Source organism: Elephas maximus, chromosome 23 (genome assembly GCF_024166365.1).
Source record: "Elephas maximus indicus isolate mEleMax1 chromosome 23, mEleMax1 primary haplotype, whole genome shotgun sequence".
NCBI classification, from domain to species: Eukaryota; Metazoa; Chordata; class Mammalia; order Proboscidea; family Elephantidae; genus Elephas; species Elephas maximus.
This window is the reverse complement of record NC_064841.1, coordinates 58,152,813-58,179,012: the sequence shown is the minus strand read 5'-3', so window position 1 is coordinate 58,179,012 and position 26,200 is coordinate 58,152,813. Positions and strand designations below refer to the sequence as shown.

At 37.9% G+C, this 26,200-nt stretch overlaps 1 protein-coding gene across 5 annotated transcripts in view; it reads right to left on the bottom strand.

Annotated features, from left to right (window-relative positions):
• Positions 1-26,200, bottom strand: part of CDK8 (cyclin dependent kinase 8) — a 175,154-nt gene that overhangs the window by 14,758 nt on the left and 134,196 nt on the right. For 3 of the 5 annotated variants that reach the window (XM_049867872.1, XM_049867873.1, XM_049867874.1), the window contains 2 exons: positions 7,328-7,385; positions 4,822-4,953 (listed from right to left, as the gene is read on the bottom strand). In XM_049867872.1, the coding sequence (XP_049723829.1) occupies positions 4,822-4,953; positions 7,328-7,385 (190 nt within the window). Of the gene's footprint in view, positions 1-4,821; positions 4,954-7,327; positions 7,386-8,187; positions 8,219-26,200 lie in introns of those variants that run through there. The other 2 variants (XM_049867875.1, XM_049867876.1) reach the window with 2 other exon arrangements.

Sequence of the window (26,200 nt, the reverse complement as noted above, 5' to 3'; positions counted from 1 at the left end):
CTCCCAAACCAATCAAACAAATAAAAATAAAAAATCAAACCTTAAAACAGAATTAAACTTTGTCCCTGGAATTGCAATGCTGATAATCTCACATTTCCTCCCTCTGGTATAATGAGTCATCTTGCAGTTCTGTACAACTGAATGATGACGGTGACGCTAACACCTGACTGTAATAGGGGGCTGGCACGTGTGTGTCTACTGAATGATGAAGGTGACGCTAACACCTGACTGTAATGGGGGCTGGCACGTGTGTGTTTACTGAATGATGAAGGTGACGCTAACATCTGACTGTAATAGGGGGCTGGCACGTGTGTGTTTGATTTGTTCAGACGTGATTTTTCCCCTATCCTCTTTTGCTGCACTTAATAACCTTTCATTTAAGGTAATCTACCTAACTCCGGTAACATCTAACCTTTCTAAATGATGCCATTAAAATGCACATATGAATGTATTCTGCAAATTATGTGTATGTTCAACTACAAATTCTGTCAGCAGCTGTTCACACTATGATCGTCAGATAACCAGTTAGGTGCCCGTTGGGCTGACTCTGGCTCTTGGCAACCCCATGTGTGTCCAAGTAGAACTGTGCTCCAGAGGGTTTCCCATGGCTGACTTTTTAGAAAAGAATGGCCAAGACTTTCTTCTGAGGTACCTGTGGGTGGCCTTGAACCAATTAACTTTTCAGTTAGTAGCTGAGTTTACACCAACCAGGGACTCCCAAACTGTCAGACAGGGAAGTCAAAATGCCAGCAAAGTAGCTTTAATAGTGGTGTGGGGAATCTGTTGAGTACTTTAATGAACTCTTAAGGCTACCTGCACAGGTAACAGAAAGAATGGGATTGTGCAGTAGATGGCTAGATTCAAAGAACGAGTTTCATTTTTTACTCTCTGATTTTTTAAAATCATCATTAAAATGGTTTTTATGTGATGTGTAACAAATATCACACAAAAAAACAATTGGTTGATTTGTTACCCACATTATAACTTCCTTGAGTCAATGACTTGATGCAAGAAAAGTGTCCTCTAAGATTGAGCTTGGTCAAGTTAGGCTCATACCAGACAGCTGGGGGTAGGGTGGCTGATCATCATTGCTGGGGGGTGGACTCTGACCTTGGTTTCAACCATTTGCGCCTGAGTCGGTTCCTTCTGAGCCCTGTCTCCCTCAAGAGGCAGTTCTACTTTCAGAGTTGCAGGTCCTGGTTCTCCAAGCCTGCGCCCAGGCCATTCTCCTCTGTGCTGGTCTTTGGAACCCCAGCCTCAGGGTTAATTTCTCCTCTGAACTTCTACAGCTGTCATTTGGCATTCAACATAAGGTGGCTTGATCTACATATTGTTGTTTTTATTTAAAGTCATAGAATTTAGAGTTGAGGGGATTTAAGAGACGATTCAGACTAAATTCTCATTTTCAGAAAATAAGGGCAAAGGACTAAATGCCTTGCCTAAAACAAACCCAACTACACAGAATGACAGAGCTAAAACTAGAACTCACAGGGTTAGTCTTGTTACTTCCATTGTTCATGTTGTCTTCTCAACTGGATTGTAAACTCCTTAAGGGTAAGACCCAGAATTTGGATTTCATTTTGGTTTCTCCTAAGTTTTAAAGGAGTTACTCAATAAATCTGGATGTTAATGAGAAGTAGGAGGAGGAAGAAAAATATGAAGAAAAGCCATCTATTTCCAAAATTAAAAGCCATATGAACATGTGGAAATCTACCTTTTTAACTGCTGGCAGGTTTAGCTTTCTGGCTAACAGCCCTGAATTAAACTGCTGACATGTAGAATGTCCTAGTGAATAGCAAATTATACAAATCTTCTTAACGGTCATAATAAGATGTAAAGTTTCTTAGGAAAAAACAGGTATGGTATTTTTACGCAAATAACGCATGCCTTCTGTGTTTGTTTGCTGGCCATGCCCTCCCGCTATGAGGCACCTTCACAAGGGCCACCATGCCAATCCTCTACCACATGTTGCTGTAAAAAAATCAGCACAGGGCACTTACGAAAATACGGTAATAAAGCCAGTCACAAGTTTCTTATAAGCTTCTATGATAATCTATGTCGTACTCAATTTAAATCATCTGTTAGTACAGACTTAGGTGTACAGTTAATAGCAGTTAAAAGTAGGGAATCACTTGTTTATCCGTGCAGTCTGTTAACATGTCTTACCAAAAGTAATACTGCTTTTAGATATTCATTTTTAGGTTTAAAAATGAAAAAGCTATGTATTGTATTAGTTCATATATGTTTCTTAAATGCATTTGGAATATATCTGCAAAAAAGATATTCAAATGTGTGTTTATGTAGTAATATAAAACAGGACTAGCTTCAATTTTTACTTTTCCCCCTGACTTTTTCTTTTAAATAAATTTTTTTTTTTTGAAATAATTCTGTATTTGTAGAAAACTTACAAAGATAGTACGGAGAATTCTAGTATCTAAGTGACTTATCTTTAACCATCTTTATTTTTCTATAAATAAAATGTGACCTCAAAGCAGGCATGAAGATGAACATAGTGATTTTTTGAAAAAGACATTAATATGAAGAATGACCACAAGTATTTCTCTTTTCTCCTTCTCGTGTCCACATTAAAATGGCAGAAAAATAGTAAAAGTATTAACAAGCACAGTAACAACATCGGGGGCAAGACTCACTCATTTTCTCAACAAATAGTATTGAGGTCTTACCACACGCCATGTAGGCACTGGCCTATATGGTGAATAAGACAGGCAAGGTTTGTCTATTTTAGTGGCCAGTAGATAACGTACGATGCTATGAAGACAATACAATGGAAGTGTGATGGAGGTGGAAGGGTGCTGCTTTAGATTGTATGATCAAGAGGGTTCTCTTTGAAGAGGTAGTATTTCGACTAAGACCTGAATGTAAAAAAGACCATATGAACACCTGTTCGAGGCAGAGATAAAACTAGGACTCTTCCTTAGAAAATTGCTCCCTAGAGAACTGAAATTCAGAGCACAGCTGGGCATTCTGGCATTTAGGGTCCCTAAGCAATGTGGCTCTCTGTGGGATCACCCTCAAGTCAAGTCTGCCAGTCTCCATGCCTTTGTATACAAAGATCCCATGTGGCTTCTTGTAACCTTATTCCTAAATAAGAATAGACAATCAAAGGGTTAATAGACAATCAAACAGTTAAAGAATACTTGGCACATGGAAGGGAGAGAGGCAAGATATACAAGCAAAAAGAACGACTATAAAGAAAACACATAACTATTCAGGGAATACAGAGAATTACATAACAAACAAAAAAACACTGCTATCGTTGTCCTCACAGATATTTAAGAAGCTTTTCTTTGTGTTAAAAACTGAACAAGATGTCATGAAAAAAGTAATAATCAGAGGATAAGAAGGGGTTCTTGGAAATAAAACAATGATAGAAAACATAAGAAGAGTGGTATAAAGGATAAGACCAAGACGGCCGGTATCTGGTTACAGGATTTTAGGAAATAGTGAAATAGAAAACAGAGAAGGCAACCAAAGGACTAGTACAGGGAATTTTCCATGGATACAAGATATGAACTTCAGAGTGAATATGCCTACCACAGACTGAATGATGAGGCCAGCACATCACTGTGAAATCTAAGGATGAAAAATCTTGTTTCAGGAAAGGAAAAAAAAAAAAAACAACCAGCAATGACAGGTAATGTGCCAACAAATGAGAACATGGCTGGCATGAGACTTCTCTTCAGCAACACATGTTAGGAAACAATGGACTATCATGAAAGTTCTGAGGGAAAATAATTTTATACCTAGAATTTTAAAACTGGCCAAACTGCCAAGTATAATAAAAGCATTTTTCAGAAATGTGAGAACTTACCCCTAAGATACCCTTTCTAAAGAAAGTTACTTAAAAGTATATTCTAGCAAAGTAAGGTATGAAATCATGGGATCCAAGAAGCAACGGATCCAATTCCAGAGAAATAAAAAAAGGAAAAAGTCAGGATGAAATGGCATAGGAAGCTTGGAGCCTGATTGAGGAGAGAAAGGACAGAAGACACCAGGAAGGAGTCATCCAGTAAGAGAAGTGTGGATTTAATTCCATCCTAGAGAATTTAGAATAACTCAGGGAGGCCATAAAGACACACAAAGGAAAAAAGACAAAATACATAAGAAAAAACCGATAAAACTCAACAAAACAAGACGAAACAGAATAAAGATGTTGTAATGAAGAAGTTGTGATAGCTGAGCACTGTTTATTGTAATAGATAACATGTATAAACAACTGTAGGAATTATTACCAGAGAACAGAAAATACATGTTGTAAACACTAATAATAATGTTCATCAACTGAGAGGTTGGTGGGGGAAGAAGCATAAGAGCACTATATTAACTCTTCATAGTAACAAGGTAATACCACCGAAATTTGAAAGGTAGATTAAAAGTTTCTGAACTCCTAAATTTTTTCTTCATAATCTTTTTCTCTTCTTTAGGAGAATCTTTTAGAAGCTAGTATTTCTTTTCGTAAAAGAAACATCTGTCTGACGTTTAATGATTTCAAATGTTAATATTTTCAAGTAAAATTAAAAACTTTTATTTAAAGGACAAAACATAGTATGATTCCATTTACTAAAAAAAAAAAAAAATTTTTTTTTAATATACATCTATTTTTCTATGTACAAAGAGAGATGTCTGTAATGATATTCCCTTAATCCTAATGATGGTATTTCTGAGCAGTGAAATTTAGGGTTAGTTTTTACTTTTATAATTTTCTATATTATTTGATTTAAAGATATATCAAAATATGTATCTTCTACAACAACAAAGCCACTTTTTAAAAGCCATGAAATTTTAATTAGTTCTACTCACCAATAGCTTTGGTATAATGTCTTGCTCCAAGCAGTAGTTCTGGGGCTCGGTACCAGAATGTTACAACTACTGGATCCAAATCTGCTAAAGGCTTCAAAGGTGAATTAAATAATCGGGCAAAGCCCATATCAGCTGTAAAAATAAAACACATAATCTTAAGTAAATATTTTTACCAAAGTTAATCGAGTAGTCTAATTTTACCATTTCGTTTAGTAAAATATGAAAAATGTGCTGAATTTGTGGGGTAGAAAACCCATAAAGCTTCTCACTCCTTTCAGAAGTCTAAATATAAAACCAGTCTAAGATCTTCATTCTTTGCGAGCATTTACTGTCCCTTCAAGTGGTGATGGACAAGCTCTGCTGCCTGAGGACAAGGGTGGTCCTACTCCCCTGGGCAGATTTCTTTCCATCTGTCACACCACCAACCTGGACATGGTGATTAAGCCGCAGTTCCATTTTTTGTTCTGGTCACAAGCGTTGATAAAGAGGATTGGTTATCAGCAAGATGTTGACTTTTTTTGTATCCACAAGCCTGAAGAGCCTGGTGGAACTAATCAGAAGACTGCTAGATAGTATTTTAAGACCACTGTTTCTCTCCATTTATTTGGGTTGAATTTCACTAACTTCGTTTTAAAGAATCACTGGATTTTTTTTTTTTTTTTTTAAAGCTGGAAAAGGCTTTGAAAGTCATCTAATGCAATCACCTTTTTCAAATGAAGAAACTGAGGTCAGAAGTTAAATGATTTAACAAAGGTCACAAACTCCTACCTATGAGCTGGAACTGAGTTCAGATACAGTTTATGGTATCTGAAATAGTTTAATATGTAATGTAGTTATTTAGGCATGGCTATTCTACCAAACTATAATCTTTAAGGTAAAAATTGTCTTTCATTTCTTTTTTTTTTTTTTTTACAGTATCAGTATACTGTCATTACACAGCTTTTGCCTGATAAATGTTGAATAAACAATCACTATTCTTACCATATTCAAAAACTTTAAGATTCATCCACCATTTGATAAGTTTACCTCTTCTGTCCTAATATACATTTTTAATGAAGTAGGCCCTAATCTAATCTACTTAATCATGGAGCTTAAAAAAAAAAAAAAAAAAAAACAGAAATTTGGTAAAGAATTAAAACCATGAGTCAGATTACTAAAATCTGGTTTAGAGAAGCACTAATATTTCTTCTTAAATGTGAACATTTTAACACATTAATGTGTCCCAAACCTGCCATCATTATATATTTTCTACAAAAGTATAATTCTAAAATAGATTATTTTAATATATAAAATTTCCCTAAATCTTACAGCAAAGAAGGTGTTGTAACTACTATTGGGCTGGGTCTTTTTTATTTGCATGCTTTGAACTTCCTTTTGAACTTGATGTCACTGAATTTGACAGAATCCTTTGACAGCACATGTAAGGACTTACCAGGCACCTGCTGACACTACAATGAGTACTGACAGGGCCTGGCTCTCAAAGGCGGTCAATAGCTTGGAGTCCTTGAAGGTGTACTGAATGCTCCCACTACTAAAAAATCGTCAAAGTTTATATCATACGAGAATGTTTTGAGAGTCTAATTAGGAGTGGATAGTGAGAGTTGGAAAATTTATAAGCGAAGATAAGGAGGAAGGTTAAGAATACCTAAGGTTTTTCTTAGTTGATGAAGTGGTACAAATCAGCTAATACACTTCTAATTCCATCTTGCAACCAGGAATTACAATTAACTTTGTTATATACTCTCACAATCCTGCTGCCTTTAAATTAACATGACAATTTAGTTACAACATTTCTTCTACCCACACACAAAACAAACTAAATGTATGTGACAAACACAACTTGGAAATGACAATGGAAAAAATAACAAATTAGAATAAGTAACTTTAGTTCTATCCTTATAGATTATCAGACCAGAAAGAGGTAAAATTTTGCTTTGAGATATAAGAAAACAGAGCTTTCAGAAAACATGCCAAGGTACAGAATGCCTATTACTTTTGTTTTTTTCCAACAGGCCAAGGCCTACTAAAGGACAATCTTGTTAGAACTTAAGGCTATCAAGCCTCCGTGGCTTTCCCCTACGGTCTTAATTCCCAATCTAGATTAGGTCAACAGAGGCACATGTTTTGATCTAATCCGGCTTAGGTGAACAGAACTGATGGTGTAAGCATTAGCATGCTGTACGCCCTTGTACTAAAGGTGAGGCTGGCTTCTAACATGGACAGAAGCCCCGCACCTCTACAGGCTGTTTTTAATGAAGGCAGAGGTTTCTAAGATAATTGCAAGCCTTGTTTTATAATTAGAACGCTTCCATCTCTAAAGACTGTCTGACACCTTTGAAAAGTGTGAAACATTTTTCACTTTTAATACACTCTTTAGAAATGGTTTCTATCATATGAAACTATATGAATATATGCATGTTATTACAGCAAAAATTAGAAGTGATACAGCTGCCTGCAAAAGTTTTAAAAGAGTGCTACACTGTGACTTATCAAAGATATAACATACCAATTTTTACTCTTCCTCGCTCAGGACCTTCACCCATAACTAAAATATTAGCAGGTTTCTGTGGAAACAAAATAGTGTTTTTTTTTCAGTATACAGTAGTGGTTTCTTTTAAATAGACAATAAGCCAATATAACATATACCCACTTCTTAAAAAACTTATTTACTCAGAAATTAAAATCAAATACAGGAAGTCACCAGAGAACCTTACTTGTATATATGCAAAGAAATACACAAAACTTCACGGAGGCGCAAGTAAGGCTGCGCTTTACTGTATGTGGAGCGAAGCCTTTTCTCGGCCCTTTCATCCGTTTCTATTCACTACTGTGGAGCATCTATCAGAATTACAAAGCTGTGGTTCCTTCTAACTCTTCCAACTATGTAAACTGTTCTGTGACTTTAAGGAAAAAAAATACTCAGAGATGATTTTGTGTTAAGTAGCAAATCAAGTCACCTTATAACCTTTTTGAAAAAAGGCAAGGTGTGCATCTTTGTACAAAGAAATCTGCTACAGAAAAATTCATCAAGTTTTTTTTAAAACAAGCTAGCAAAGTAATAAGCATTTTTCATGACATGAACAGCTTTGAGTTTTTTTTTTTAAATAAAAAGGAAATTAAAATTTAAAGTGAGATTTTACAAAAGTAATATTTCAAACAGTTTTAAAATATCTAAAAATATACAGGATTAACTGCTATCTAAAATCTGTTATAGTGGTATCTACTGTACTGACATATAAGAGTTGTTCCCTCTCCGAGAAGAAAGGGGAGGAGGAGGAGAAGAAGGGAGAAGGGAGGGGAGAGAGGAAAAGGGGGTAGGACAGAAGAAGAAAGAAACGATTGGTGTTCTCCCCAAATCTTACTCACCCTGCTCTCCTGCTATCTACTTGGTCTGACTGTAATTCTACCAGTCTGCTAAATAAAAGCGAAACTAGATTAGAATGCCTCTTCAAAAACTGATCAAAGTAACCTTAAAATCAAATTAAAGATTTTAACAAAGGCTTTTAAGAGTGGTAATCATTTCACCGTCTTCCCTAACCATATTTAGTGATGGCCCCTATGATATTACTGCCAAAATGTAATTTACAGTATATTATTCTGTCAATTACCACAGATCAAAACTGTTTCTTCCCCCCAGTAAAAAGAAAAGGTATTGCTGAAATGGTAGCATATACATTTCAGGGTTAAAAAGTCTTACAACATTTCAGATGACAAAGTAATGGACCAGAGAGATTCGATGACTTGCGCCAAATTGAATCAGGAGGTTGGAGGCAGCAGCAGAATCTCCCGACTCTCTGAACAGTGTAGGCTCCCTTCCTGAGGTATCATCATGGAAGGAATCTTACGTAAACCAAAAACTAAACTGCCAGAGTAAAACTGCCCTGTGGGGTTTCCAGGGAGCAGCTGGTGGATTCGAATTGCCAAACTTTTGGTTAGCAGCTGAGCTCTTAATCACTGTGCCACCAGGGCTCCACTTAAAAAAAAAAAAATTAACGTGCCTTGCTGTTATAATATTTTATTCAAGAAACAGTTTTAGAACCTCTATCACTACACATCTACTCCTGACGACTGGGGTGGGTAACAGGCTAAGTACCACAGGCAGGGACACCACCACAGTGTTCCCTGTGAGCTCCACACAGGAGCTGCTCAGCACAAACACAACTGCTTTCATGCACTGCACTTATCAATCAACACTGGGTTAGTCCCTGCAAAGCCTCTTAGGGTCCAGCCTACTTCAAAACAGAGCCAGATTGCTGAGCCTTGTGAAAAATGTTGATGGAGGAGAGCTTTCCAAGCGGAATCAGGCAGCATTTCTAATTTGGCTGATGGAAAAAGTTGCTCTCAGCTTCACATGGTGGGCTTTGGAGGGGACTTGCCTGTTTGCACTAAGTTCTATTTCCATGACTCTTCAGAGCAATATTTCCTAAACCGCTCTGGAATGCAGTACCTGTGCTATTAACCCCTTGTGTTAAATTTCTTCCCATCAAATCCATCTTCTGTACTGTTGCCAAGGTTGCCTTTCTGAAACACAAATCCTTACTTAAGACTTTCTACAGAAAATTATTACAAGATTAGGTGAAAAAAGCAGAATACAAAATTATATACAGACTGTGATTGCAACTAGGTTAAAAAAAAAAAGAAGTGCCTATGAATAAAGACTAGAACATAAAAAAAAAACTGTTGGAGTGACAGAGGTATAGGTTAGCCTTCTAAAAAATGTCTTTGCTTTATTTCATTATTATTATTAAAAACAGCATTTTAACTAGAACTGGTCCCTCACTATGACTGAATACAGTCCAAGCTCCTTAGACTGACATATAAGGTACCTAATAAGCTGACCCAACTAACCCCTCCAGCCCACCTTCCACCACTGCACACTCCGCTTCTCCTGCCACTGATGTCAGCGTGCTTTGGCCAGGCCAGGACCAAGCCTTTGCTATGCCCTGATTTCTGCCCCTGAAGACCGTTCCTCTGCATTACCTGGCAAAACATGATTCTTTTTCTTTTTCTCCTTAATGACATATTAATACATGAACACATTCTAATTATAAACAGTTAAAACTATCAAGCAGCATAAAGTTAAGTTAAAAACCCTTCTGCCATCCATCCTTCTTCTACTCCATCCCACACCTGACTCCTTTCCCCAGAGACAGAAGTGGATTAATTGCTTTGTTGGGATGGATTTTTCTAGCACTAGAGTGCTCAATCGTAAAAGATTATCTCCATATTTGGCAAAAGCATCTAGTACACATGGACATATCACTCACCCCTTCTATTTTAGATGGAGTAGGAGACCTCTCTCTCTCTTTGATACGCTTTCTTATTCATTCTCAGCAAATGGGCCCAGAGTTAATGCCCTAGTCCAAGAAGCCCTGGGGTAGATGTTATTGGCCAGCTTGGCACCAAGCAAGGAGGTGAAAACTCCCTCCTGCTCTTCATCTTGGCTTTCTTCTACTCACCCTCACCACCAAAAAAAAAAAAAATTGCCATCAACTTGATTCCTATTCATAGCAACCTTATAAGACAGAGTTAAACCGCCCCAAAGGATTTCCAAGGAGTGGCTGGAGGATGTGAACGGCCAACCTTTTGGTTAGCAGCTGAACTCTTAGCTACTGCACCATCAGCCAGCTTGGCACCAGGCAAGGAGTGGAAAACTCCCATCTTACTCTTCACCTAGGGTATATTTTATCCCAGGTAGGTGTAGATTTCTGACTTAGTTGGTCAAGTTCCAAACCTGGATTTGAGCACTGCTAGGAGATTAAAGTTTATTTGTCAAGGTCTTGCCTGGTATTGGGGTTTGGAGCCAAAGGCCCAGTTAGTAATTAAAAAAGTATTTTGCTGGGTAACTCACTCCCTATGCATGGTCTAAAACAGGCCTTGGGGCTGAAAGTCATTTTATTAGCATCTCACTTTCACCTCACCATTACCTCTAGTTATAAGTGAATTTAAATTCAGTTTGGGCATGTACACAGTCATAAACAAGAGGGGATGGTTTTGAAGTGTTGTTTTAATAACACTATTGACAAAAAATGGATGCCTCCTCCTGTTATATTCCATAACATTCCATATGTTCCAGGGCATAATATTCTGATTTAACAGACAAATTGAACTTAAAATTTTTCCTTTCTTAACGTAATCTAATGTAAATCTCAGGAGAAAAAAACAAGAAAGTGCTTGTGAGTGCTCTTGTCAGTGCTTCTGTTTTGTTGCTTAATCAGTGTTAAGGAAGACTTCAAAAGACCTGATGGACAGTTCTTATTTTTGCACTTAATGCCAAGGTAAAACAATATTGTATTCTCCAAGAAAACTAATTTGTCGATATGGATTTTTCTTTTCAGTAGCAGAATTTTTCTTCCCTTTTTTAGTGTGCTTTAAGTGAAAAGTTTAAAAATCAAGTCAGTCTCTCATACAAAAAATTTTTATACACCTTGCTACGTACTCCTAGTTGCTCTCCCCCTAACGAGACAGCACGCTCCTTTCTCTCCACCCTGTATTCCCTATGTTCATTCAGCCAGCTTCTGTCCCCCCTCTGCCTTCTCATTTCCCCTCCAGACAGGAGCTGCTCACATAGTCTCATATGTCTACTTGAGCCAAGAATCTCACTCCTCACCAGTAGCATTTTCCATCTTATAGTTCAATCCAATCCCTGTCTGAAGAGCTGGCTTTGGGAATGGTTTCAGTCTTGGGCTAACAGAAGGTCTGCGGACCGTGACCTCTGGGGTCCTTCTAGGCTCAGTCAGTCCATTAAGTCTGGTCTTTTTATGAGAATTTGAGGTCTGCATCCCACTGCTTTCCTGCTCATCAGGCATGCTCTACTGTGTTCCCTGACAGGGCAGTCATTGGTTGTAGCTGGGCACCATCTAGTTCCTCTGGTCTCAGGCTGATGTAGTCTCTGATTTATGTGGCCCTTTCTGTCTCTTGGGCTCATAATTCTTAATTCTCTTTTGCTCCAGGTGTGTTGAGACAAATTGATACATCTTACATGGCCACTTGCTAGCGTTTAGACCTGAGACGCCACTCTTCAAAGTGGGATGCAGAACGTTTTCTTAATAGATTATATCAATTGACCTAGACGTCCCCTGAAACCACGGTCCCCAGACTCCTGCCCCTGCTACACTGGCCTTTGAAGCATTTGGTTTATTCAGGAAACTTCTTTGCTTTTGGTTTAGTCCAGTTGAGCTGACCTCTCCTGTATTGTGTGTTGTCTTTACCTTCACCTAAAATAGTTCTTGTCTACTATCTAATTAGTGAATACCCCTCTCCCTCCCTCCCCACCCTCATAACCATCAAAGAATATTTTCTTCTGTGTTTAAACTATTTCTTGAGTTCTTATAATGGTGGTCTCATATGATATTTGTCCTTTTGCAGCTAATTTCACTCAGCATAATGCCTTCCAGATTCCTCCATCTTATGAAATGTTTCATGGATTCCTCACTGTTCTTTATCGATGCGTAGTATTCCACTGTGTGAAAATACCATAATTTATTTATCCATTCATCCACTGATGGGCACCTTGGTTGCTTCCATCTTTTTGCTATTGCAAACACTGCTGCAATGAATATAGGTGTGCATATATCTAGTAATAGAGTTTTTTAAAAAATGTAATTCTTTTTGTTGTTCTTGAGAACAAACAGGAAACCCTGGTGGTGTAGTGGTTAAGCGCTATGGCTGCTAACCAAACGGTCAGCAGTTCCAATCTGCCAGGAGCTCCTTGGAAACTCTATGGGGCAGTTCTACTCTGCCCTATAGGGTCGCTATGAGTCAGAATCAACTCAACAGCAATGGGTTTGGTTTTTGTTTTTGAGAACATACAGAGCAAAACATACACCAATTCAACAGTTTCTACGTATACCATTTAGTGATACTGATTACATTCTTTGAGTTGTGTGACCATCCTCACAACTCCTTTTCTGAGGTGTTCTTCCTCCATTAACATAAGCCCACTGACCCCTAAGATTCCTATTTAATCATCTGAGTTGCTGTTGTCAGTTTGATCCCATATAGATAGATATCACAAGAGCATAATGGTCAAGGCAGAATTTTTTTTACTAGCTAAGATAAACTACTCTTTGGTTTGAAGAACACTTCAAGGGATATTTTTAGGTTAAGGTTTAAATATTATCTCACGGTAATAGTTTCAGGGGTTCATTCAATCATTATGGTTCCAGGAAGCATGGAGTCCATAAGCATTTGAAATTCTGTTCTGCATTTTCCTCCTTTTGATCAGGATTCTTCTATGAAATCTCTGATCAAAATTTTCAGTAATGGTAGTTGGGCACCATCTAGTTCTTCTGGTCTTGTTAGGTGACCTTAGAGGCTGGAGATACCTAATTAGTACTCCACCAGTTATCAGGCCATTCCCAGTCACCTCCGCACCACGCCACTCACTTCCTCTAAGTTGTTTTGTAGAGCCTCTGGAGAACTCTGGCGGGGACTAGATCTAACCAGTTCAGAATGGTCAGACATGAACAGAATAGACAAAGATGACTGACAGACGACCATGGGCCATCACGCATGCTCAATACCCCAAGAAAATTCATGTCAAGAAATGAAAAGAATCATGTCAAAGAACTAAAATCACTGGACACATGTCATCTGCATTAACCAAGCCTATTTTAAAAGTGGAGTCTGTTAGCCACTTCCGTGCCAAGTCTTAGCCCCTCCCTGTAATGAATAATCAACAGAAACCATAAATAGGTAAAACTTCCTTATCCTGTCCATCCTTCTTCTACCCCCATATGAATATGTGTAATTCCCCAAACCTAAAAAAAATGTAAGTGCTCCCTCAAATCAGGGAACTCAATCTGAGGTACATACCTCTGAGTTCCTGATTGTTAGCCTGCGAAATAAACTCTTTCCTCCTCTCAAGATAGCATCCGAGAGTTTGGCTTCTCGCATGCTGGACATGGACCCATTGGTCCCATTTCAGTCTCATGGCAAAGGAGGCAGTTGTTCTTGGAGGCAATTAGCCACACATTCCATATCCTCTTCCTATTCCTGACTCTCCTTCTTCCTGTGTTGTTCCAGAAGAGAGACCAACTGCTGAGCCTTGGATGGCCCCTTGCAAGCTTTTAAGACCTCAGGCACTATGCATCAAACTAGGTGGTGGAAAAACACTAAACATATTATTAGGCCAATTAACTGAGGTGTCCAATGAAACTATGACCCTAAACCTCCTAACCAAGAAATCAAATCCTATGAGGGTTTTGGCTGTACATACGCAAACTCAGCAGCTTTTTGTTGTTGTTGTTGTAAATATATCAATCACACAACTTTTGCCAATTCAACTTTCTACAGGTATAAAACTTATTGACAGCAATTCCACTTCTGGCTACTGTGAATAGTGCTGCAATGAACTGGTGTAGAGGTTTCTGTTTTCAAGGGTTTTGAGTATATACCTGGGAGTGGAATTGCTGGGTCATATGGTAGTTTTTTTATGGCAGTTGTATTTTTAGTTTTTTGAGGAAATGTCACACTGTTTTCCACAATGGCTGTATCATTTCACATTCCCTCCACCAATGGGTAAGGGTTCTAATTTCTCCACATCCTTGCCAACATTGCTTATTTTGTTTTATCTGAGCCATCCTAGTGGGAGTGAAATAGGATCTCACCGTGGTTTTGGTTTGCATCTTTCTGATGGCTAATGCTGCTGTGCATCTTTTTATGTGTTTGGTGACCATGTGAATGTCCTCTTTGGTGAAACGTCAATTCAACTCCTTTGCCCATTTCATGATTGGGTTATTTATCTTTTTGTTCTTATCAAAGTTTTGTATATATTTTGGTTATTAGATTCTTGTTCAATATATGTTTTCTGAAGATATTCTACCAGTTGGTAGCTTGTCTTTTCACGTTTTTGGTAAAATGTTTTGATGAACAAAAATGTTTAATTTTTATGAGGTCCCATATATTTATTTCTATTGTAGTTTAAGTGAAAGTTTATGGCTCCAGTTAGTTTCTCATACAAAAATTTATACACACATTGTTATGTGACACTAGTTGCTCTCTCTATAATGTGACAGCACACTCCTTTCCACCCCAGATTTCCTGTGTCCATTCAACCAGCTCCTCCTGTCCCTTTCTGCCTTCTCATCTCGTCTCTGGACAGGAGGTGCCCATTTAGTCTCATGTATCTACTCAAACTAAGAAGCACAATCTTCACATGTATCATTTTATGTCTTTTAGTCCAATCTTTTTCTTAAGAGTTGGCTTTGGGAAAGGTTTTAGTTCCGGGTTAACAGAATCCAGGGGTCATGTCTTCTGGGGTTCCTCCAGTCTCAGTCAGACCATTAAGTCTAGTCTTTTTACTAGAATTTGAGTTCTGCACCCCACTTTTCTCCTGCCCCTTCAGGGACTTTCTCTTGAGTTCCCTGTCAGGGTAGTCATTGGTGGTAGCTAGGCACCATCTAGTACTGGTCTCAAGCTGATGGAGTCTCTGGTTTATCTGGCCCCTTTTGTCTCTTGGGCTAATGTTTTCCCTGTGTCTTTGATGTTCTTCATTCTTCTTTGCTCCAGGTCAATTGGAACCAATCAATGCATCTTAGACGGCCAATCACTAGCTTTTAAGACCCTAGATGCCACTCACCAAAGTGGGATGCAGAATATTTTCTTGATAAACTTTGTTATGCCAATTGACCTAGATGTCCCCTGAAACCATGGTCCCCAGGCCCCTGCCCCTGCTACTCTGTCCCTCAAAGTGTTTGGTTGTATTCAGGAAACTTCTTAGCTTTTGGTTTAGTCCGGTTGTGCTGACTTCCCCCGTATGTGTGTTGTCCTTCCCTTCACCTAAGATAATTCTTGTCTACTATCTGCTTAGTGAAGACCCCTCTCCCACCCTCCCCACCCTTGTAACCATCAAAGAATGTTTTCTTCTGTGTTTAAACCTTTTCTTGAGTTCTTATAATAGTGGTCTCATACAATACTTGTCCTTTTGCAACTGACTAATTTCACTCAGCATAATGCCTTCCAGATTTACCTATGACATGTTTCGTGAATTCATCACTATTCTTTATCATTGCATAGTATTTCACTGTGTGAATATACCATATTTTGTTTACCTCTTCATCTATTGATGGGCACCCTAGGCTGTTTCCATCTTTTTGCTATTGTGAACAGTGCTGCAATGAACATGGGTGTGAATATATCTATTTGTTTGATGGCACTTATTTCTCTAGGATATATTTCAAGGAGTGGGATTTCTGGATCCTATGGTACTTCTATTTTTAGCTTTTTCAGGAAGCGCCAAATCGATTTCCAAAGTGGTTGTACCATTTTACATTCCCACCAGCAGTGTATAAGTGTTCCAGTTTCACCACTACCTGTCCAAAATTTATTATTTTGTGTTTTTTTGGATTAATGCTAGCCTTGTTAGGGTAAGACGGTATCTCACTGTAGTTTTGATTTGTATTTCTTTAATGGCTAAAGATTGTGAACATTTCCTCATGTATCTGCTAGCCTTCTGAATGTCTTCTTTGGTGAAGTGCCCGTTCATATCCTTTGCCCATGTTTTAATTGGGTTGTCTTTTTGTTGTTGAGGTTCTGCAGTATCATGTAGATTCTGGAGATTAGATGTTGATCAGATTTGTCGTAGCCAAAATTTTTTTCCAGTCTGTAGGCTATCTTTTTACTATTTTGGTGAAGTCTTTTGATGAGTGTAAGTGTTTGATTTTTAGAAGCTCCCAGTTATCTAGTTTCTTTTCTGGTGTTTGTGCATTGTTAGTTTATGGTTTGTATTCTGTTTATGCTATGTATTAGGGCTCCTAGTGTCGTCCTTATTTTTTCTTCCATGATCTTTATCGTTTTAGATCTTATATTTAGGTCTTTGATCCATTTTGAGTTAGTTTTTGTGCATGGTGTGAGGTGTGGGTGTTGTTTCATTTTTCTGCAGATGGATATCCAGTAATGCCAGCACCATCTGTTAAAGATACTGTCTTTTCCCCATTTAATGGACTTTGGGCCTTTGTCAAATAGCAGCTGCTCACAGGTGGATGAATTTACGTCTGGATTCTCAATTCTGTTCTATTGGTCTATGTATCTGCTGCTGTACCAGTACCAGGCTGTTCTGACTACTTTGGCAGTATAATAGGTTCTAAAATCAGGTACTGTGAGCCTCCCACTTTGTTCTTCTTCGTCAGTAATGCTTTACTTATCTGGGGCCTTTTCCCTTTCCATATGAAGTTGGTGATTTGTTTCTCCATCTCATTAAAAAATGCCATTGAGATTTGGATCAGGATTGCACTGTACCTGTAGATCACTTTGGGTAGAAGTGACATTTTCACAACGCTGAGTCTTCCTATTCATGAGCAAGGTATATCTGTCCACTTACATAGGTCTCTCCTGGTTTCCTGCAGTAGTGTCTTGCAGTTTTATTTGTATAGGTCTTTTATGTCTCTGGTTAGATTTATTCCTAATTGTGGGCTACTGTAAATGGTATTGATTTGGTGATTTCGTCTTCGAAGTTCTTTTTGTTGGTATAGAAGAATCCAACTGATATTTGTATGTTTATCTTGTATTCTGATACTTTGCTCAAATCGTCTATTAGTTTCAGTAGTTTTCTTGTGGATTCTTTGGGGTTTTCTGTGTATAAGATCATATCACCTACAAATAGAGATACTTCTACTTCTTCCTTACCAATCTGGATGCCCTTTAGTTCTTTTTCTAGCCTAACTGCTCTGGCTAGGATGAGGTCCCATTTATTTTGTCATTTGCTGTCTGTGCTTCTGTTATTACATTAGATAATCCATTGTTGAAAGCTAGGTCTGATAGCATTGCCCCTGCTTTTTTTTGTAAGAATTTTATGGTTTTAGTTTGCACATTTAGGTTTTTATCCCATTTTGAATGTTTCTGTGTATGGTGTGAGGCATGGCTCCTGGGTCAGTTTTCTGCATGTGGAAATCCAACTTTTTCAGCACTATTTATTGAAGAGACTCTTCTTTTTTCTATCGAATGTACTTAGCAGCCTTGTCAAAAATCAGTTGGCCACAGATGTGTGGGCTTATTTCTGGACTCTCAATTCTATTCCATCAGTCTAGTGTCTATTGTAATACCAGTACCAGGCTGTTTTGATTACTATAGCTGTATACAGCCACTCCTCACTTCTTGGCATGGTTAGGTTCCAAAGACCAGGTTGTTGGGTGAAAATCAGCATTATGCAAAAATGGAGGATTTTTTTCCTGATTTCAGACCATCCACTTGTCAGACTTTTTAAAATTAGAAAATATGATCATAGAGATAGTAACAGCTAAGATTTACTGATGTGCTCATCGCTATAACAAGTCCGGCTACAGATTATTCCTCTTCGGAGGAGGCTTGAAGGAGACAAAGCTGGATAAAACTGGGCTATGTGACTGCAGGGCCCACAGCTTAATCACTTCACCTTCCTCCTGCACTGGGTCAGAGCTTCCCTTGTGGAGTCCCCTCTAGGGCTCCACTCTCAACCTTGCCAACTCTATGTTCCCCTCTGAGCCTAGCGAGTCACTGAGGCCCAGGGCTTCCTGAGAGGGCACTAGAAGACTGGCCACGCACATGGCCCCACTGACGTGGAGGTTTCAGGCCCCATTTGGCTCACTTTGGGATGTCATTAAACTTGCAAGAATTTCTTCCAAACACCCTCTTCAATAACTCTTTCTTTCCTCCCTTCCCACCTCCTTAGGCAGCATAGGAGCTGGGAACCCAGAACAGGAGCCTGCTGGCCTGGTGTTGCCTGTGCATTCGCTGGGAGGTTGTGGTCATGGAGGAGGCCAGCCCTGTATGGCAGCTAGACACAGCACCCTTGCCAGCAGGAGGGAGTGGAGGGCATGGAACAGTGCAGCCCAGCTTCCTGGAGGCTGCCTAGAGACCCTCCTTGAGGAAGGAGATGTTTCGCAGCCATTGCCACCAGGCCCGCCACCTCGTTAAACCATAAAACAGTTGGATAGTAGATTTTTTACTACTGTTGTAAATGTGAAATGTCAGATAACAAGACAGTCTTAAGTGAGGAGTAGGTGTAGTATGTTTAAAAATCAGAAGTGTGAGTCCTCCTACTTTGCTCTACTCTTTCAACATTGCTTTAGCTGTTTGGGGCCTCTTGTCATTCCATACAGAGGATTGGTTTTTCTATTTCTTTAAAGAGGGCTGTTGGAATTTTGATTTTGATTGTGTTGAATCTATAAATCGCTTTGCTTTTAGTAGTACTGACATCTTAACAATATTAAGTCCTCCAATCCATGAACATGGAACATCTCTCCATTTATTTAAGTCTTCTTTAACCTCTTTCAGTAGTATTTACAGTTTTCATTGCATAAGTCCTTCACGTCCCTGGTTAGATTTCTAGATTTTTTTATTCTCTTAGATGCTATCATAAATGGAATCGTTTCCCCAATTTCCATTTCAGATTCCTCATTGTTGGTATATAGAAACGCAACTAATTCTTGTTTGTTGTACCTTTCAACTTTGCTAAATTCCTCTATTAGCTTGGCAAGTTTTCCTGTGGACTCTTTGGAATTTTCTATATACAGGATCATATCATACACAAATAATTTTACTTCTTCCCTTCCAACTTGGATATCTTTGTCTTCTTTTTCTTGCCTTATTAGGACTTCGAATACAATACTGAATAGAAGTGGTGAGTGGGCACCTTTGTCTTATTACGAATTTCAAGGGGAAAGCTCTCAGTTTTTATTAAGTATGTTGACTGTTTGGTTTTTCATATATGTTGTGAATCATACTGAGGAATTTTCCTTCTATTCCAATCATCTTTAAGGCTTCCATCAAGAAAGGGTGCTGGATTTTATCAAATTCTTTTTTCTGCATCTAAAGAGATGATCATGTGGTTCTTTTCCTTTGTTCTATTGATGTGGTGTATTACTTTGATTAATTTTCTTATGTTGAACCATCCCTGAATTCCTGGAATAAATCCATTTCGTGATGGTGTATGACTCTTTTAACATGCTGTTGGATTCTGTTTGTATTCTGTTGAAGATTTTTGCATCTGTATTCATAAGAGACATTGGCCTGTGATTTTTTCTTGTGGTGTCTTTGTCTTGTTTTGGTGTCAGCGTTGTATTTGCTTCACAGAATGACTTAGGGAGTAGTCAGTCCTCTATCTTTTGGAAGAGTTTAAACAGTACCGGTGTCAATTCTTCTCTAAACGTTTGGTAGAATTCCCCAGTGAAGCCGTATGGCTCAGGACTTTTTTTTTGTTGGGAGGTTTTTGATCCCTGATTTGATCTTTTCACTGGTTATGGGTCTGTTAAGACATTCTATTTCCTCTTGAGTCAGCTTGGGTAGGTTGTGTGCTTTTAAGAATCTACCCATTCCATCTAGATTATCCGGTTTGTTTTCATCCAATTGTTCATAATATTCTGTCATAATTCTTTTTATTTCTATCAGGTTGGTTGTAATGTCCCCTCTTTCATTTTTTATGTTGGTTATTTGCATCTTTCTCTTTGTCAAGCTAAAGGTTTGTCAATTTTATTGATCCTTTCCAAGAACCAACTTCTGGTTTGACTGATTCTACTGTTTTCAATTTTATTAATTTCTGCTCTGATCTTTGTTATTTCCTTTCTTCTGGTAGGTTTAGGCTTAATTTGCTCTACTCTTTCTAGTTTCTGGAGTTGTCAAGTTAGGCTATTAACCTGAGATCTTTCTTTTTTTTTTTTTTTTATGTGGGCATTTATTGCTGTAAGTTTTTCTCTGAGTACTGCCTTTGCTGCATCCTGTGAGTTTTGGTATGTTGTACTTTCATTTCCATTTGACTCTTAAGAAATTTGTGATTTCTCTTTTGATTTCTTCCTTGACCCACTGGTAGTTTAATAGTATGTTGTTTAATTTCTACATGTTTGTGTATGTTTTGGTTTTTTTTTCCTGTTACTGATTTCTAGCTTCACTCCATTGTAGTCAGAGAAAATACTTTCTATGATTCCAATCTTTTTAAAATTTATCAAGACTTGTTTTGTGACCTAAAATGTGGCCTATCCTGGAGAAGTAGCAGAATTTGATAGCAGTTTTTATCTCTAGAGCAAAAGCTTCGAAGTAGTTGGCTTAATACATGAAATGATTAGTCAAAACCGCAACTTTGGTAAACAAACTGTGATCTTTTATATGCTATCAAACATAATTACCTTGAAAGAACATGTAGAACTTTGCTGGTAACATTTTAAGAGTTACTGGTGAGGCATATACTGCATTAAACTGTGTATGTTGCCATGGCAATGTGAAGTTCAACATGACTTAAATATATTATAACATCATGGCTGTCCCTTCACATACAGTGAAACCTACGAGAGCCAGAACTTGCCAGAAGTGCCTTGTTTTTCTGGGTCTCGCAAGTTTTTCTGCCTTTGACAGGATGCAGTCTTACCAATTTTCTATTGCTCTCTATTAGTGGAAAATATTTGGGTTTTCACTGACCGGTTTCCACCTTACACAGGTTCTGGCTTTCACAGGTTTTACTGTATATCAATACTATGTACAGAAATGATTACAGAAACACACTTTATTGTCTGCTCTCACTGAAAAATGAAATATATCAATGAGGTCCTATTGTCTGAAGCTATCGTATCCTATTATTGTTGTTTTATTTCTCCCAGGAAAAAGCTAATGTTTATGATTAAAAGAACTTGCTTTTGTTTTACAGTCTGATAGCTTTTCCCCTTGTTTTCTGCTACTGTGCCTCCCAAGAATTCATTGATATTTCCTAAAGGTAGATGTTTATACTGCTGAGATAAATTGTTTATATTCTTGTAGAAGCTTTCTGTTTTCCAGAATTAGTCATGCTGGGGGGATAAGGAACTGATGATTTTGGTATATAGTGGGGATGGCAATTTTTGTTTTTCTTTTTTATTTTAGGGGCCAACTCTGACAGAGAAATAGGGACTGCTGACAGGGATTGGTAAAGGCAGGGACTGAGCTGATCTGGAACCTTCCATTTTCAACCAGAATTCTGGGACACGGGTGGAAGTAGAGAATGGTGGCAGACCTGTCAAATTAACTGCAAGAACTTTATTCTAGGGGTGAAAATGGGTCTCCATATGTTCACTAATGTATTGAGTCAAACTGGAGCCTCTGACACTATGCTGAATGAGATTAGTCAATCACAAAAGGACAAATATTATATGAGACCACTACTATAAGAACTCAAGAAAAGGTTTAAATACAGAAGAAAACATTCTCTGATGGTTACAAGGGTGGGGAAGGAGGAAGAGGGGAATTCACTAACGAGATAGTAGACAAGAATTATCCTACGTGAAGGGAAGGACAACACACAGTTCAGGGGAAGTCAGCACAACTGGACTAAACCAAAAGCTAGTAAGTTTTCTAAACACAACCAAACACTTCGAGGGACAGGGTAGCAAGGGGCAGGGGTCTGGGGACCACGGTTTCAGGGGACATCTAGGTCAATTGGCATAACAAAGTTTATCAAGAAAATATTCTGCATCCCACTTTGGTGAGTGGCATCTGGGGTCTTAAAAGCTAATGAGTGGCCATCTAAGATGCATCAACTGGTCCCAAGCCATCTGGTGCAAAGAAGAATGAAGAACATCAAAGACACAGGGAAAATATTAGCCCAAGAGACAAAAGGGGCCACAAAAACCAGAGACTCCACCAGCCTGAGACCAGAAGAACTAGATGGTGCCCGGCTACCACCAATGACTGCCCTGACAAGGAACACAACAGAGAGTCTGTGGCAGAGCAGGAAAAAAGTGGGGTGCAGAACTCAAATTCTAGTAAAAAGACTAGGCTTAATGGTCTGACTGAGACTGGAGGAATCCCAGAAGACATGGCCCCCAGACTCTGTTACCCCAGAACTAAAACCATTCCCAAAGGCAACTCTTCATACAAAGATTAGACTGGACTCTAAGACACAAAATGATACTCATGAAGAGTGTACTTCTTAGTTCAAATAGATACATGAGACTAAATGGGCAGCCCCTGTCCAGAGGTGAGATGAGAAGACAGAAAGGGACAGGAGCTGGTTGAATGGACGTGGGAAATCCTGGGTAGAAAGGAGGGAATGTAAAGTCACACTATAGGGATAGCAACTAGTGTCACATAACAATGTGTATACAAATTTTTGTATGAGAAACTAACTTGAGCTGTAAACTTTCACCTAAAGCATAATTAAAAAAAAAAAATTGAAGGCTTTGAGTCAATAGGAAAAGTTGAATCTTGAGGCATCTGCCTATTGAAAAAAAAAAAAGAGAGTGATCTGTAAGAAACCACTGTCAGTGCTTTCCTTCAAGATTTGTCCAGAATTAAACTTTCACAAGCGTTGTAAATAATGCAACCTGGTAGCAAACCTTCTGGAATCTCAGTGATGGCTTTGTTTCAGTTTGATTATTCATCATTTTGTATCATAGTACATACTGAAAGAATTGCCTCATTCTGATTAAAATGGTCCCAACTCATATACCAGAAGATACAATATAAGTTTTATGGAATTAAAAAATGGGTGGTAAGTCTTAAATAGACACACGCAACAATTTAAAAAAAAAATTGTTTTAATGAAATGTTCTATGGAGTTAAGTTACAGATAGAAATCTGGAAATCTAGTGCCTGAGGCCCGGATAATACAGTTATAATAATAAAGTTTTTCACTTTTTCTTCGGGGCTGAGATTTTTTTTTTTTTTAACCTCTAACACTAAATTTACTCCAGTATCGTTACTGCACATATTTAAGCTAAAGGAGAAATTATGAATTTCCAGTTGTTTCGCGACTTTGGTTTAAATTTGAAAAAAATGCACAATCTGTTTCCTGATAGGAACATGAATGTTACTTAAAAACCAAACCAAACCCACTGCCGTTGAGTCAGTTCTGACTTACAGCAACCCAACAGGACAGAGTAGAACTGCCTCATATGGTTTCCAAGAAGTATGTGGTGGATTTGAACTACTGACCTTTTGGTTAGCAGCTGAGCTCTTAACCACTGTGCCACCAGGGCTCCTGAATGTTACTTATAACACCAAAATTTACCCTCTACAGCAAAGGGTTCAAGTACTATACACTGATTCATATGTTTACTGAATTAAAAGACACTGAGGAGCCTGAAATCAACAAACACACAAACAAACAAACAGTCCCTGCCCTCATACAGGTCAGAGTCTAGACTAATTACATGGGGTAAATTATAGGCAAGGACAAGTTTCACAAAGGTGATGATGCTTAACTTGACCTGAAATATGAAAGATCAAAAGTTCGTTAGGAAGATAGGGGCAGGAGATAGGGTGCCTCGTGAATTTACTTAAGTTCTATATTCAACAATCACAGGGCTGGATCTGAATCCTCAATGGGTGAAAGGAAGGTAGCACTTGGAGTGGAAGTACAGGTAGCCCCCAACTTAGGACATATTTGAGTTACAATGAACCGCACTTAACAAGTGTCCTTTTTTTTATTAATACATATTATCACTAGTAATACGTACTACAGTGTTGTGGCACATAATTGGCTGATGTTATCATCTGTAAGTTTATATGTAATGTTTCCAACCCCTAAAGACAAATGAAGATTGGATTTCTAAACATACTGATAATAAAAGGCAATAATAATGAAAACTTTAAAAAACAATGAGGTATTCCAAAATCATTGGAACAGAATCCTAAGTCGGGGACTACCTTTACTTAGGAACCAAATGTATGTTAATTAGTTTTTGACTTACCTAAGAAGTAAGCGTTCTTTAGGAAGAATAAGAATTGGGTTCTGTGCCATATTCAATACAAATTGAGATATTTTATGAAATAAGTATTAACTTATTGAGAATTTTGATGTTAATAATAGATGAAATTTTCTTTTAATACCATCTTGTACTTTCCTCCATCCATTCTAGTACCTTTACTTTTTGTTTTCTTTTATTTCCTATTTGGTAATAAATACAAAGTTAAACTAAACGTGTCTTTCACCAAATTGTGAATATCATCACCAAAAATATTTAAAATGATGAACATAATTCACGATTGGTTTAAATAATTCCACGGGTTTAAACTCATGGGTTTTGAGTTTTAGTTCCTTAATAAAAATAACAATAAAAAATGCCATGACAAACATTTCTGTATGTAGCTATGAAAAATTCCTACAAAGTTAAATTGCTGAGCAAAGATTGTAAACATTTTTAAAGTTTTTGATATATGTTAACAAATTTTGTTCTTGAAAGGCTGAAACAGTACTTTTGTAAATTCAACATTATCTTTTATAAAAACAATACCATCAAGTATGATAAAACCAGTCTGCAAATCCAAAAGCAATGTATACCTATATCTTGTATTTATACCATGAGATTGTGTAATGTATATTAACTTAAGTGATACATAATAGTAACTTAAATGCTTTAATTTGCATCGTTCATTGCTAATCACAGGCTATGATTTACTACTTGTAGTTTTGTTTCATTGAAGCAGTTTTGGTTATTAAACTTACATATTCAAATCAATTCTCTATATTCTACATAAAAAAGATATAGTCAATTATTTTTGCTACACGCATTTTACTAATTTATTACTTAACTCTTGCTATTAATTTTACATTCCATATTCTGTAAAGGAGCATTTTCACTAGTGTTTTTATATTTCAGCATATTTATCTTATCTTTGGGGACACTGGTGGAATTCTCACCTTCCATACAGGAGTCCCAGATTCGATTTCTGGCCAGTGCACCTCGTGCCCAGCCACCACTCATCTGTCAGTGGAGGCATTCGTGTTGCTACGATGCTGAACAGGTTTCAGCAGAGCTTCCAGACTAAGATGGGCTACGAAGAAAGGCCTGGAGGTTTACTCCCCAAAATGAGCCAACGAAAAGTCTATGGATCACAACGGTTCGCAACTGAACATGGGGAAGGCACAAGACCGGACAGCGTTTCTTCCCACTGTGCATGGGGTTGCTACAAGTTGGGGGCTGACTAGATGGCAGCTAACAACATCTTATCTTTAGTGATAGTTGTCAATTCTTTAATAGCAAGTATTTATCTCCAGCAGTATTTGAAATAAATATCTTAATTGTCTTATACACATTTTATATCCTATGGTCCATGTGGAATTTGGTGTAGTTCAAGATGCAAGTTACGAAAAGAAAAAAGGATTATAGGCAAGAAAATTCTTCTCCCTAATGACAATAAAGGGAACCCTGATGGCACAGAGCTGGGTTGCCAAACAAAATGTCAGCAGTTCCAATCCACCAGCCCTATGGGGCGATTCTACTCTGTCCTACAGGGTTGCTATGAGTCAGCATTGACTTGACAGCAATGTTTTAAATAAAAAGGGAAGTCCTTTTTTATTGTGAAATAATTTCTGGTTTATTATATAATAAGTTCTCATAATAGCATGAATCTATTCATGTAATTATTGTTAGTCAAAATTCTGGTACTTTAAAAATATAATGCTAATTTTTTTTCCTTCTAGAATATAATACATGCT